Below are 15144 nucleotides of genomic sequence, written 5' to 3' on the forward strand. Positions count from 1 at the left end.
TTGTAAAAACTGTATTTTAGGTTTTTAGATCTTTTTATTATTATTTATTTAGTTTTTTGAAGTCTCAGATTTGAGGCTTTTAATATTTACTTTTTAGGATTGTTTGGTTACAGAACCCTTTAATTTACTGCAGGTTTTAAGGTTCACTTATATGAATAATTTCAGAATCCAAGGTTTTCAAGTTTTATTCTTTCTTTTAAATTTAAAGTCTAAATTAATTAATTATGGTATTTATTTGGATTTTTAGTTTTTCAGTTTTTTTTTTCTATCAAGTTCCCTCTATTTTCGTAAGTTTTGAAATTTTCATACAATTGTTTGCCGAATTTTCACAAGATTTAGGTTTAGGTTTAGGTTTTATTAACAATAAACTTCAAATTGTCAGGTTTTTAGGTTTGTAAGTAAATTGTCTTCTGTAGTTTTAATTATTTCTTACTTTTTTCTAAGATTAGAAGACTTTTTTAAATAAATAATTTCTTGGAAATGTAAAATTAGATTTCTAGGATTTCTAGGTAGTACGGCTCTCAACTTTTTAGATTTTCGCAGATTTTAAACTTTTAGATTACTAGTTTAAAAAAATTCGGTGGATCTTAAGTTCCACAAATTTCTAGTTTTTAGATTTACCGATAATTCTTAGATTTTTTCTTGCGTCAATCTTAGATTCTAAACTTCTTAGAATTTCATATTTTTATATTTTATAACTCAAAATTTAGATAAAGGAAAGCTTTGTAGTATTTCATAATTTAAAAACTTGAAATTTCTAGAACTTTAATGCACGATTTCGTAACACCCATTAATAAATGATTTATTAACGCACTCACAAAATTTATTATTAATCGCCTTCATTGCCCAACTTGTTTATTAACAACTATTTAAAATATTTCTTTAAAAATGTCATACAGAGAGAAAATTAGTGGTTTCAATGTGATCGTAAGCTCAAATAATTCAATTTTATAGTATTCGTCAAGTTGTATAGTGTGTTGCATAATCAAACTCTTGAGGCACCTTCTGCAGAAATCCGGCAACACCGAAACACTACAATTAGTTTGTACACATACGCAACTGCAAGCAACACAACTTTCATTTCAGTGTGTTTTTCAGGTCCAATTATTCAAAGACAAAATGGCAGCTATCAATACAGAGAGCCTTGTTGAATGTCGTCTGTACAAGCTCGCCCCTTGTGAGTACACCCCTGGAATGTCCACACTTCTTTTTTAATCTGGTTTCAGTGGTCTTCCACTCAACCATTGTTGTCTTCGGATGGGAGTACTCGTACAGCGACGAAGGCCTAAAGAGAGCGGAGCCTGTAAGTTCATCATTGATAGTAGCTACTGGTTTTTAATAACATCCTTTATACAGTCCATGGAGGAATGCCAGACGTACCAAGTTGGTAGCACCGCCGTTACCGAAACGGAAATAGATAAATTTTATAATTCAATTAAAGGCTCTTGGAGGTACCACCTGTTGGTTGTCCGCATTTTTTATTTCAAGTTTTGTTTTAGACGCAAGCACTACGACATTCTTCAGCATAACTGTCAGACTTTTACCAGCGAGTTGTCAAGGTTTTTAGGGGTGATGGATGTTCTTAGGGACGTTGTGGAGAAGTACAATAAACTGGCGGGATGTCCTGTTGTCAAGTTCTCGGCTACGCTGGGGCACAAAAAGTATAACATTTCCACTCAAGGGTCTGGTTCTTCCAAAGGTTCTGATTCTTCCAAAGGGTCTGGTTCTTTCAAAGGATCTGCTTCTTTTAAACAATAAATTCTTTTGATTGTAATTTTAGGTGCTGTAATATAACTCTTTGTATAAAAAGTCAATTTTCTTCGTTTTTAATTCCCACCTTTGTCCCGTCTTTCGTTGATTTGGCAACACTGCTCCCCACCTTTCTTCGAGCTTCCGGATGTTATTATTCCAATTATTCTTCGTCAACACAACAGCGCCAGAGCTCCAGCTGTGTTATTTAACTTCTCATTTTTCTGTTAAACGCAACAGTTCCAAAAATGTCAGTAGTGTTAGCCCATAAGTTGGAACCAGTGCTGTGTCGCTTTTATTATTTATCAGATAATGAGTATCCCTAATCCCCATACCGTCCCCAAATTTAATTTTGCCCCAATTCGAAGAGATTGTCCATCCAAGTATCGTTGTCTTCGGATGGGAATACGCTTATTCAGAAAGGGGAATCGAAATTACAGAACCTGTAAGTCATTTTGGATACTTTTAAGATGTATCAAATAGAATTGTTCTTGCAGTTTGACAACGCAAAAAACGAATACAAAACACAGGAATTCCAGTTGGGCAAAACTAAAAAAAATGAATTTGAGTTGACGCAGTTTATCCGGAGTTTGAAAATGAAGTTTGGGTAAGTAAGTTGGCTAGCACATCTTATAAACGTATGTCTAAGCTTGGCGTATGAGTGTCAGCCGACTAGATGAAGAATGAAATTGACAGTTTTTATTTTAGGAGTAATAATTACCAACTTCTGAGCTGCAACTGTCAAACTTTTACAAGCGAATTATGTCAGTTTTTGGGAGTTAATGATATGTTTAGAGCAACAGTAGAGAAGTGCAAGGCGTGGGCAGAAATTCCGGCTGTAAAGGCCTGTGCAGATTTCGTTCATAGAAATTGCAAATCGTTTCAAAGTGGTAGTTCAACTAAATACCAAAGTTCAGGGTCGGGGAAATCACAATGACTTCGTGAAGCAAAAAAATATATTTTCCGTTTGTATTTAAGCAATAAAATTTTAGAAAAGTTTGTGTTTTTCTGTTTTTTTTTTTTTTTTGGTGAAATTAAGTGAATCCAGTGAAGCAGGTGAATGACAAACTAGTGATACCAACTTCTAAATTTAGGCCGAAGTTATTTTTTTGTGTTTTTTCGAAATCCAAAATCTACAAGATTCTTCCTTTTTTTAATTATTCAAATAATTGTTTTCATTTTTCTATATTTTAGGTCTGAGAGACAGAAATCTTCGGAAAGACCAACGTTTTTCTAAATTCAAAATTTTGTTTAGGACCTAAACAATTTATTTTTACAAATTACAGGAAATTTTCTACTGATTTAGATGTAATGGCATATTGAAGAATTTTCTAAAATTTACAGAAGCTACGCATAATGACCACAATTTCTAAATTTTCTAAAATTTTAAAATATTTTACAATTGGAATTGGAATCGAAATGTTTTTAAAAATATTTTTAAAATCAAATAAATTTAGTTTTAAGGGGATATCGAACAAATTTCAGTATAGGGCAAATTCAATGTATTTTTCCAAACACGATTACTCGAAAACTATTTGAGTAAATTGCTTTCTGTTTTTTTGCATATGAATTTGTTCAACGTGCACTATGTTAAATGCTATATATAATTTTTGTAAAATGATTTTTTAATAACTTTTTGATTATGAAAACTTGGCTAAAAGCGAAATAATTTTTAGCACTCCACATGCGTGGACTAATTTTACATAATGTCGACCAAACCGATTTTTTTTAAAGTTAATAGTTTTTGAGAAATCGTGTTTGGAAAATTTCATATTCGAAGCATGTTATCCTTGTCTAGCAGTGACATCTCTTTTCTTTGTACCAGAGAGGTCTGTCTGGTAGGTAGAAATGCGGGTACCATAAATCAATTTTGTAACCGAAGGGATAGTTTACAACTGAAGCTTTTCCATAAACACACAAAATCTTAAATTTGCCTGAAACAAGATTTTTCTCTTTCATTCAAACTGAACGTAACTTTGAAGATAATCATTTCAAAATTTTGAACTTTATATCTGATGAATTAGGATTTTAAATTGTTTTAGAATAGTTTAGGTGATAAATATTAGCCTTTATCTTTATTTTTTAAGGAGATCTCGAACAAATTTCAATATAAGGCAAATTCAATGTATTTTTCCAAACACGATTACTCGAAAACTATTTGAGTAAATTGCTTTCTATTTTTTTGCATATGAATCTGTTCAACGTGCACTATGTTGAATGCTATATATATTTTTTGTAAAGTGAATATTTAATAACTTTTTGATTAATTAAATACGAAAACTTGGCTAAAAGCGAAATAATTTTTAGCATTTCACATGCGTAGACTTTTCAAAATTCACACATACGTATTTTGAGAATAACCAGACAGTAGTATAACGTCTTGTTGTCAAAATTATGACTTTGGGGTGATGAAAAGACTGAAAAATTTCTCGTAATTTAAAGGTTTTAAAAGATATATCAATCACTGAAACAACAGAATATAATTATTATTTATAATTTAATTATTTATAATTATGTTCACTATTTTTTGTTACATTTACAAAAATCTTGGACACAATTCGAAGATCTCAGTGCATCTATTAATTCTACAATTTTTGCAATTACACAAATCCCACCTTTTCGGGAAAAAATTTATTTATTTATAAAGATAAACATTAAATAATAATGAGATTGTAATTATTAAGTTTCATGGGTTTAATTTGTAAAGTATAGGACTCTACTATCAAAGTATTTAAGATTTACGGGCCATGGGCAATAATAATTTGGCCATCAGTGCAGTCGAAACTATTAGCTATTGTCCTGACCACAAGATGATGGTAATAATAATCTAAACTACTCGGGCAGGGGTTTTAAGAAGTAGTTTTTATTTATTATTATTATTTCTATTTGTATTATTTTTTTATTATTTTATTTTTATATTATTTTTTTTATTACCGTAGAAAGCAGACTGACCGTGTGTAACTCACTAAAAGAGTGCCATCTACAAATAATGAGGGTTGAAGGGAGATCCTACATTTGACGTTTGGATGTTTAAAATGTTTCATATAATTTTTCCTGTACGCAAAATGTTGAAGCTGAATTACCGTTACAGTTTGTTAGATATCCCCTTAAAAGCAATTCTTAAAATATGTATGTATTGTAACGTTTCTAAAATGAGAACAAGGTCATTTATTAAGATTTTTATGAATTAGGGGATAAACGCGAGACGCCGCTGGTATGGGAGGCGATTTAGGAGTCCCATAAATGCCTGGGTACTTTTCCACCGTTGACACGACAACATCAGTGTTCAACCTAAAATGAATAATAGTCTAGTAAGTCTCCACAGTTCAAAACTTACTATTATCGCGTTTATCTTTTTTATCTTTTCTTCGGCTCCAATCCTAGGGGAAGTTGGATCAAGCCTTTGCCCCAAAAATTTCGTGTGTTCGCCAGGAAGGGGTTGGTGAGGCGCAGACCACCCCTGAGCGTTTTCGACTGTCCCTCTGGAAGGTGTTGGCACCCTTCCGGTGAATTTCAGAGCCCACGTTCCTTCTTGTATCGTCGCACCGAACCAAGGGCGACTCGGTGTGGTTTAAAGCCCCTTTATGTTGTCCAGTCCAGGAATTCGTCATGACTGGTTCCCGTACCTTTCTCTAAATCCCTACAACAACCATTTTAGTTTTCAAGATCAACCCTCTCGCGACTACTATGTTAGATAACAGTATCACTTACCAACTTACGTTTATTGCGGATGTCTGCCAACAATAACAAACAAACATAACCTGTCAATCACGACCCTTTGACAAGTGCGACATTGAGAACGCCCGCGATACTCGCGCAGAGGTCGGAATCTTCTTTTCATCCCCGAAAACGCAGGTAGTGCCACCTACGATTCCTCGTGGCCTTTCAACTTTCTTTTCCGTTTTGGGCTTCGAAGGAAGCAGACGTATTATCTTACCTTTTGCCGTCTAAGCACTTCCTAGTACTATTTGAAGTCCCGTATTTGCGGTTAAGAACCCCAGAACCGCATTAGGTATCGTCCACCCTCAGAGAGGTAATATTTCACGTTTTTCTTGACGATAAACTAATTTAGAAAATTAGGGTCGCACGCACGCCTACGACTCTCGCAAAAACGACTACCAGATTCTCGCCGGTACGCCCGTAACACCTTGCCCGTCGCCTTGAGTCCCCGATCGACCTCGTGGAGTAACCGAGACTTTCTCGCCCGCTAATAACCATCCCGAGCGGCCACATCCAACCCGGACCAGACGACAAGAGGCACCTGGAGCGTTCCCGACGGCGATAAGTACCTTTTTTGCGATATTATTGTTTAATTGCGTCACCGCCTGAGTCGTACTATCGACGTCACCGACAGCGTGTTATCTAGACTCTATCGAGAGTCTCGCTGGCCTGTAACCTGATTTTATTAACTTCCTCTTGAGTTCAATTCAATTAATCATCATTATTTTTAGTATTTAACTTTTTTATAGTCTTTCTGTAAACCAATCACAGCTGTGACACGGTAACAAACCTGTCATTTAAATTTAAGTAACCAACATCACCTAAAATTTCACCAATTGTTAAGTTCATATTTTTTTATTAAAACCAAATTTTTTAAAAAACCATTTATTTTACTTCTGAGTAGCATTGAGCGACTTGGCTACTTTAAAATCAAACTAAGTTCTTGGCGCCCAGACTCTCTGACCCACGACACCAGCTCACCAAAGGCTACAAGAGCACCGGTGCGGTGTCACCTACCGACCTTTTTTTTGAAAGGTGTGACACAAGATTTTGGCGCCCAACGTGGGGCCAGATTTAACTTAATTTTTTTGTCAGGCAAGTAGGCCTAGTTTTCGTTAAGTCAAGTATCTATTTTCAGTATTTTTTTTAAATAATAGAATCAGTAACAGGCTTTACACGAACATGGATGTAATAATGATTGTACCGGAATATCTGTCGGAGGCGGAGGTTAACTATGAACTTCTAATTCGGCGAATTAAGACTAAACGTCCTATTGAGGAAAAAAGGCGCTTGTTAGAACATGAACTGTTTAAGGAGAGGTCAAATCCAGTTCATTTCTCTACAAAATATCTTATCTTTGAGTCAGACATTCGCGAAATTTCCTCCACTTTGGAATCGGTAACGACCCTCATCCTTGAATTCGGTTCAGGACCGCCGGGTGACTCCTTGTGCCGCCGGATTACCTCGAGACTGAATCATGTTCGCGAGCGAATTTTGCGAGTACCCATTCCGGTTGAGAATAGAGATGCAGCCCTCGAACAACGTGACGAACTGTATGCTACCGCTCTCAAACTCGAAGCAGACCTTCGAGATTGTCTCTTGTTGTCGCCAGCGACTCTTGTGAATCCGTTGCTTCCGTGGTTTAACTCTACGACGATGTCTTTTACCGATGCCGCTAAACTCCCTTCAACTAAATCGGTTCCCGCTTTTAAATGGGGAATTTCTTACTCCGGTATGCCGCGAGATAACTTAATCTCTTTCCTAGAGCGTGTTGAAGAGTTGGCTCCTGCTAGAGGATTCAGCGAAGCGGAATTATTCGCGTCTGCGGTAGATTTCTTTGACGGACCAGCCTTACAGTGGTATCGCAAGTGGAAATCGTCTTTTACCAATTGGAAGTCCCTCAAGGAGGCCTTAAAAAAAGATTTTCTTCCTAGCGATTATGACGAACTGTTGTGGGCTGAAATACGCCAAAGACAACAACACCCGGACGAGCCAGTTTGCATTTTTGCTGCCGTGATGGAAACTCTGTTTAACCGTCTTATTGAACCTGCTTCCGAAACTATTAAAATTAAGACTTTGCTTAAGTTAGTTCGACCCGAATATGTAACGCCTCTAGCTCTTCAAGAAATCCCGAGCGTAGACGAACTAATTTCCTTATGTAAAAGACTGGAGAAGTCATTTGATCTCAGATCTTCGGGAACAAAACAAAAATACCGACTAATAGAGCCTCAGTTGTTGTCTTTAGAAGCACACCCGGAAAATCTCGTACCGTCAACATCAAGTCCCTCCTCTAAAAATAAACAAACTCCAAAAAAGGTCCCCAATTCGTCTCCGGGAAACAAAGTGACCAAATGCTTTAATTGCGGAGGTACCAACCACTTTTACGCCAGCTGTACCTTACCTAGGAAACGTTTTTGTTATCGTTGTGGTACCCCCGACGTTACCGTATCTAGTTGTCCTGCGTGCAAGTCAAAAAACTAAGCATGGGTGCGATCCCCAGGGCTCGCACCAAAGTTAAAACATCTCCTACTGACTGGACTTCCTGGTTAGAACGCGTGCGGAAATTTTGTAAACCCGGCATAAAGTCAACTTCAGTAAACACAGTCTTTTTGCAGCCTTTAAGAGATAATCGACCTCATGTCAAAATTTCGATAAGCAGTAAGCTTATGACTTGTCTTCTCGATTCCGGTGCCTCTAAGTCAATTATCGGCGCGAAAGGACTTTGGTTATTGAAACGTCTCCAACCTTCCCAGACGAAATCACAATTTCAACTTGCTCGAACCGCGGATGGAACCGTGCATAGTATCGATTCAGAGGTTGAAGTGGAAGTGTCTTTTTCGAGTGTAACTAAATTGATGACTTTTCTCGTAATACCGTCCCTTCAACACTCCATCATCCTCGGAAGCGATTTTTGCCTACTATTCTCGTTAAAGTTAGACTTTCTGAATAAAACGTGTGTACCTCAGCAGAACTCCGTGCCTATCTTTAATATCGAGTTAAAAGATGAGTTACCGTTGAATGAAAACCAAAAAGCGCGAGTCGGTGAAATTGTCGAGAGATTCCAACTAATCGGTGGCGAAAAAATAGGATTAACAAATAAGTTGATTTTGACCATCGATACTCAAGACGCTGCGCCATTTCGACAGTACCAGTATCCCTTATCGCCATTCAGGCAACAGAAACTTAACCAGGAAGTAGACGACATGCTCAGACTCGGCGTTATAGAACCCTCTAAGAGTCCGTATTGCTCCCCCGTCTTATTAGTTAAGAAACCCTCTGGAGAGTACCGATTTTGTTTCGACGGTCGCAAGCTGAATTCGGTTACCAAACATGATTCCTATCCCTTACCTCGCGTAGATCGCATTTTGAGTCTCTTACGTGACGCCAAATTTATCAGTTCTATCGATTTGAGAAAAGCGTTTTGGCAAGTCCCACTGTCCAGTGAGTCCAAGGAAAAAACCGCTTTTGCTGTCGCGGGTCGCGGACTTTTCCAGTTTAAGGTCATGCCTTTCGGTCTTCGAAATAGCGCACAGAACCTACAAAGAGTGATGGACACCATCTTCGGTCCCAAATTCGAGCCAAATGTCTTTGTTTACCTGGACGATTTAATCGTCATCTCGGCTGATTTTGAGACTCATATTCGGCTATTAGAAGAAGTTTTAGCGCGATTGAAAGACGCCAATTTCACGATAAATACGGACAAATGTAAATTCTTCCAAAACTCCCTCAAATACCTCGGTTACATTGTCGATTCTGAAGGCCTAAGAACAGACCCGGAAAAGGTAGCATCCATGATCGCTTACCCACAACCGACCACCACCACGGAAATTAAGCGCTTCATGGGACTTTGTAGTTGGTACCGTCGTTTCGTTCCAAATTTCTCGTCACTAGTTGCCCCAATTAATGAACTGTTGAAAACTAAGAAGAAAGGTCAAAATATTTCGTGGAACGCTGCAGCCGATAAGGCATTTAACGCCATCAAAACAGCCCTAAGCTCAGCTCCGGTCTTAAGCTCTCCAGATTTCTCCCAGCCTTTTGTAGTTCAGTGCGATGCGTCCGATGTCGGTCTAGGAGGAGTTCTTGTTCAAAATATTGCGGGTAACGAACGTGTCATTTGTTTTGCCAGTCGGTCACTTTCTAAAGCCGAACGGAATTACTCTGTTACCGAACGAGAGTGCCTAGCAGTCATATTCTGCGTCGAAAAATTCCGTCCCTACATCGAGGGTACTCGATTTACAGTTGTTACCGATCACCACTCTCTACTTTACCTTTTTCACATGAAAGAACCTACTGGTCGCTTAGCTCGTTGGATTCTACGATTACAGCAGTTCTCGTTTGACATAGTCCACCGGAAAGGAAAATTTAATATCGTTCCTGACGCTTTATCACGTATACCGGTCATTGAAAATGTAGATCGTACCGTACTCCCGGAACTTGCCTTGATTAATATCGAACCTGGAGAAAATGACAAATGGTATCGCAAGATGGTACAAAAAGTCAACAACAATGCCGATGACTACCCTGACTGGCGTGTACAAGACGACAAATTACTAAAACTTCGCGAAAATCGAGATCCGTTAAACGCGAACTACCGTGAATGGAAAATCGTCGTACCCAAGTCTCAACGCCATACCGTGATTCGTTCTTGTCATGACCCTCCGGAAGCCGGACATTTAGGAGTTTTTAAAACTCTCAGGCGGATTAGAGAAAATTATTTTTGGCCAGGTATGCGAAAAGACGTTATCAAGTATGTGCGTGCTTGCAGAATTTGCGCGTCCCAGAAAGTTCCGACTACGTCTCCCTTTGGTCTCGCGGGCCGTGAAAAGGTCGTACATTTTCCGTGGCAGATAATTGCGATAGATTTCATGGGTCCATTTCCTCGGTCAAAAGCCGGACATCGTTACCTGTTAGTAATTTCCGATTGGTTTTCTAAATATTCGCTATTGTTCCCTCTCAAGAAAGCTACGGCAAAACCCGTTATAAAATTGCTGGAAGAACGAGTTTTTCTTATCTTTGGAGTCCCTCAATTTATCATGGTAGATAATGGTACTCAATTTATCGGAAATACCTTCAAAAATTTCGTTAATTCCTATAATGTAGAAAAAATCTGGTATAACGCAAAATACCATCCTCAAGTTAACTTCGTCGAGCGGAATAATAGAACTATTGGCGCTTGCATTCGGTCATATGTGACAACTCACGATACCTGGGATCTAGAACTGCCAAAAATTCAATGCGCGATTAACACAGCTTGTCATGAAAGCACCGGTTACACCCCATCCTTCCTTAATTTTGGACGACATGTACCGTTATCAGGTGACTTTTACGATTCTTACGATCTTGACGACGAAGAACTCGACCTCACCACTATCGATAGGCGTGATTATGCGGATAATCTCGATCAGTTACGTGAAGTCTTTCGTGAAGTTCGTGTCAATCTCAATAGAGCATATCGTCGACAATCATCTTATTATAACGCTTCCCGTCGCGACCAAGAGTTTAACGTTGGTGATCGCGTATGGCGAAAAAATAAAACTCTCTCATCAGCTGTTGACCGATACATGGCTAAATTAGCGCCTCGATATGTTCCTGGTACCATTACGCAGAAGGTGTCCAGATTAGTTTACCGCATCCGCAACGAAGATGGCTCGGACGCGGGTAAATGGCATGTAAAAGATCTCAAGCTCTATTATGATGACGATGTTACCGACACGGACGATTCGGACAGTGAATCGAATTCGACCCAAGATACCGAAAGTTCAGACTAACTTTTTTCTCCCTCGTTCTCTCATTTATTGCCGTTACTGTCAACTCCTCATTTACCTAAATTAAAATATCTGTCAACCTACCGCTAGGACGTTACCGACGTTCTTTTACCGAAATTACCGTTATTTAATCTACCGACCACCTTGGACGAGACCGCGTCCTCTTATCGAAATATTCCTGGTCGATTAAATTATTTTTTCCCTACGATTAAAACTACTCTACCTCATTTACCGATTTTTTCCTCGCGCAAGGTATTATCTAGCCTCATGCTACAGACTAAATTGCGAACAGTCCTTGACAACCCCCGATTTTGACCCCTACCGATTTTGACAGTTTCCAAAAAAAAAACGGAAACTACTGATTTTGACCCTCCCGAGGCGTATGGTACGCGCAGATACCGACACTGTTTTGCTTTTAGTTGTCACATGACACAGATGTAACGACCTTTAAGACGCGGATTTACGGAAATTTTACCGGATTAATAGATTGGTTACAAAGAGTTGATTATTGTAGGGCTTTTCTCTTCCTGACGACAGATTATTTTAAGAAAAAGACTTCATCTTTTTCTTCTTTTTTGGAAGGGGGCAGTGTAACGTTTCTAAAATGAGAACAAGGTCATTTATTAAGATTTTTATGAATTAGGGGATAAACGCGAGACGCCGCTGGTATGGGAGGCGATTTAGGAGTCCCATAAATGCCTGGGTACTTTTCCACCGTTGACACGACAACATCAGTGTTCAACCTAAAATGAATAATAGTCTAGTAAGTCTCCACAGTTCAAAACTTACTATTATCGCGTTTATCTTTTTTATCTTTTCTTCGGCTCCAATCCTAGGGGAAGTTGGATCAAGCCTTTGCCCCAAAAATTTCGTGTGTTCGCCAGGAAGGGGTTGGTGAGGCGCAGACCACCCCTGAGCGTTTTCGACTGTCCCTCTGGAAGGTGTTGGCACCCTTCCGGTGAATTTCAGAGCCCACGTTCCTTCTTGTATCGTCGCACCGAACCAAGGGCGACTCGGTGTGGTTTAAAGCCCCTTTATGTTGTCCAGTCCAGGAATTCGTCATGACTGGTTCCCGTACCTTTCTCTAAATCCCTACAACAACCATTTTAGTTTTCAAGATCAACCCTCTCGCGACTACTATGTTAGATAACAGTATCACTTACCAACTTACGTTTATTGCGGATGTCTGCCAACAATAACAAACAAACATAACCTGTCAATCACGACCCTTTGACAAGTGCGACATTGAGAACGCCCGCGATACTCGCGCAGAGGTCGGAATCTTCTTTTCATCCCCGAAAACGCAGGTAGTGCCACCTACGATTCCTCGTGGCCTTTCAACTTTCTTTTCCGTTTTGGGCTTCGAAGGAAGCAGACGTATTATCTTACCTTTTGCCGTCTAAGCACTTCCTAGTACTATTTGAAGTCCCGTATTTGCGGTTAAGAACCCCAGAACCGCATTAGGTATCGTCCACCCTCAGAGAGGTAATATTTCACGTTTTTCTTGACGATAAACTAATTTAGAAAATTAGGGTCGCACGCACGCCTACGACTCTCGCAAAAACGACTACCAGATTCTCGCCGGTACGCCCGTAACACCTTGCCCGTCGCCTTGAGTCCCCGATCGACCTCGTGGAGTAACCGAGACTTTCTCGCCCGCTAATAACCATCCCGAGCGGCCACATCCAACCCGGACCAGACGACAAGAGGCACCTGGAGCGTTCCCGACGGCGATAAGTACCTTTTTTGCGATATTATTGTTTAATTGCGTCACCGCCTGAGTCGTACTATCGACGTCACCGACAGCGTGTTATCTAGACTCTATCGAGAGTCTCGCTGGCCTGTAACCTGATTTTATTAACTTCCTCTTGAGTTCAATTCAATTAATCATCATTATTTTTAGTATTTAACTTTTTTATAGTCTTTCTGTAAACCAATCACAGCTGTGACACGGTAACAAACCTGTCATTTAAATTTAAGTAACCAACATCACCTAAAATTTCACCAATTGTTAAGTTCATATTTTTTTATTAAAACCAAATTTTTTAAAAAACCATTTATTTTACTTCTGAGTAGCATTGAGCGACTTGGCTACTTTAAAATCAAACTAAGTTCTTGGCGCCCAGACTCTCTGACCCACGACACCAGCTCACCAAAGGCTACAAGAGCACCGGTGCGGTGTCACCTACCGACCTTTTTTTTGAAAGGTGTGACAGTATGTTTTAAGTAAATTTTGTAAATTTTTCATTTTTTTGGATTTTTTAAATTTCTCAGATTTGTTCTTGTTTTAATTTGTAGATTCAAAGTTTTCAGGATTTTATATTTTAATTTTTAAAATTTCGAAAAAAAGCTACAAATTTCTTAATTTAAAAATTGAAAGTTTTTAGTTTCCGTTGACCGTTTATTAAGGACGGCCATTAATGGAGGATTTTTGGTCGAAAGTCGTTCATTAATGACACCCATTAATAAACAATTTTGTATGTGCCAATGGCGACCACACAAGACAATTTGTGTCGTTTCTTTTTTAAGCGTCAATTGCAATGAATCGCCTTCATTATCCAACTTGTTCGTCAAATAACAATATATTTTGAATATTTCAGTTTTTGTAGAGAAAATTCATACAGAATGTGCGAATTTAAACTTAGTGGCTTTAATGTGATCATAAGCTCCAATTCAATTTATTCCTTCTTGTTCGAGTTGTATCATGTGTTGCATAACCACCAACTCCTGAGGCACTTTCTGCAGAAATCCGGCAACACCGCAACACTACAATCAGTGCTAACTAAATCAGTGTTTTGTAACGCAGACAAAAGAAGCACACTTTCATTTCAGTGTGTTTCAGTATTTTCAGGTCCAATCAAAATTAAATGGCGGCTGGGAAAAAAAAGAGTCCTGTTGAATGTCGTCTGTACACCCTCGCCCCTTGTGAGTACGCTCTTGGAATGTCTGCACTTCTTTCTTATTCTGGTTTTAGACATATTCCACTCATCCGTTGTTGTCTTCGGATGGGAGTACTCGTACTGCGATGAAGGACTAAAGAGAGCGGAGCCTGTAAGTTCATGATTTAATAGTAGGTACTGGTTTTTAGTAACCACCTGTATACAGTCCATGGAGAAATGTCAGACGTACCATGTTGGTGACACCGCCGTAACCGAAACGGAAATAGATACATTTTATAATTCAATTAGAGACTCTTGGAGGTACCATCTGTTGGTTGTCCGAATTTTTTATTTCAAGTTTTGTTTTAGACCCAACCATTACGACATTCTTCTTCATAACTGTCAGACTTTTACCAGCGAGTTGTGTAGGTTTTTGGGGGTGAGAGATGTTCTTAGGGACATTGTAGAGGGGTACAAGAAAATGGCAGGAAGTCCTGTTATCAGATTCTCGGCTCAGCTGGGCTACAAGAAGTATAATTTTTCCACCAAAGAATCTGGTTCTTACAGAACACCTGGTTCTTCTAGAAACAATAAATTCTTCTGATTGAATTTTTAAGTGCTGTATTTATTATAAGTCTTTGTATGAAAAGATAATGTTCTTTGTTTTTAATCCCATTTTGTCCATCCTTTCATCGATTTGGCAACACTGCTCCCCACCTTTCGTCGAGCTTCCGGATGTCGTTCAAATATTCTTCGTCAACACAACACACAACAGCGCCAGAGCTCCAGCTGTGTTATTTAATTACACATTAGTTTAATAAGTACCTCCAAAGCCTTATCATTATCTTTTGGATTTTCATTCGAAACTTAAAAAGTTGTGAAATTATTGCTATTTGCTCTAATACAGGGTGATTTTTTAAAAACGGCAGGCGTTGTAGAATTTTTATTTATGAACCGATTTCAAAAATTTTAAAAACAAATTAAATGGTTTTTAATTTCCTATAAACTGATGATTTTAAAATTTTTCTAAA

General features: G+C 38.6%; 2 protein-coding genes and 1 long non-coding RNA gene across 3 annotated transcripts; all 3 read left to right on the plus strand.

The window, feature by feature from the left end:
- Window positions 1-888: 888 nt before the first annotated feature.
- LOC148177195 (uncharacterized) lies at window positions 889-1814 on the plus strand. The gene is made up of 5 exons (XM_088033276.1): window positions 889-921; window positions 955-1177; window positions 1227-1303; window positions 1357-1451; window positions 1500-1814. Exons 1-5 carry the CDS (start codon window positions 889-891, stop codon window positions 1756-1758), a joined length of 687 nt encoding a protein of 228 aa, XP_087889402.1. The 3' UTR covers window positions 1759-1814.
- Window positions 1815-1917: 103 nt separating this feature from the next.
- Window positions 1918-2748, plus strand: LOC148177196 (uncharacterized). Its single transcript, XR_015769769.1, has 3 exons — window positions 1918-2194; window positions 2247-2356; window positions 2458-2748. It is a non-coding gene; the product is annotated as an uncharacterized LOC148177196 (long non-coding RNA).
- Window positions 2749-14009: 11261 nt separating this feature from the next.
- On the plus strand, window positions 14010-14767 carry LOC148177197 (desumoylating isopeptidase 1-like). The gene is made up of 4 exons (XM_088032578.1): window positions 14010-14159; window positions 14209-14285; window positions 14340-14434; window positions 14483-14767. The coding sequence occupies exons 1-4, from the start codon at window positions 14102-14104 to the stop codon at window positions 14715-14717; spliced, it is 465 nt and encodes a 154-aa protein (XP_087888704.1). The 5' UTR covers window positions 14010-14101; the 3' UTR covers window positions 14718-14767.
- Window positions 14768-15144: the final 377 nt, after the last annotated feature.

Source organism: Gnatocerus cornutus, chromosome 3 (genome assembly GCF_029298725.1).
Source record: "Gnatocerus cornutus isolate USDA-ARS CGAHR chromosome 3, icGnaCorn1.1, whole genome shotgun sequence".
Taxonomy (NCBI): Eukaryota; Metazoa; Arthropoda; class Insecta; order Coleoptera; family Tenebrionidae; genus Gnatocerus; species Gnatocerus cornutus.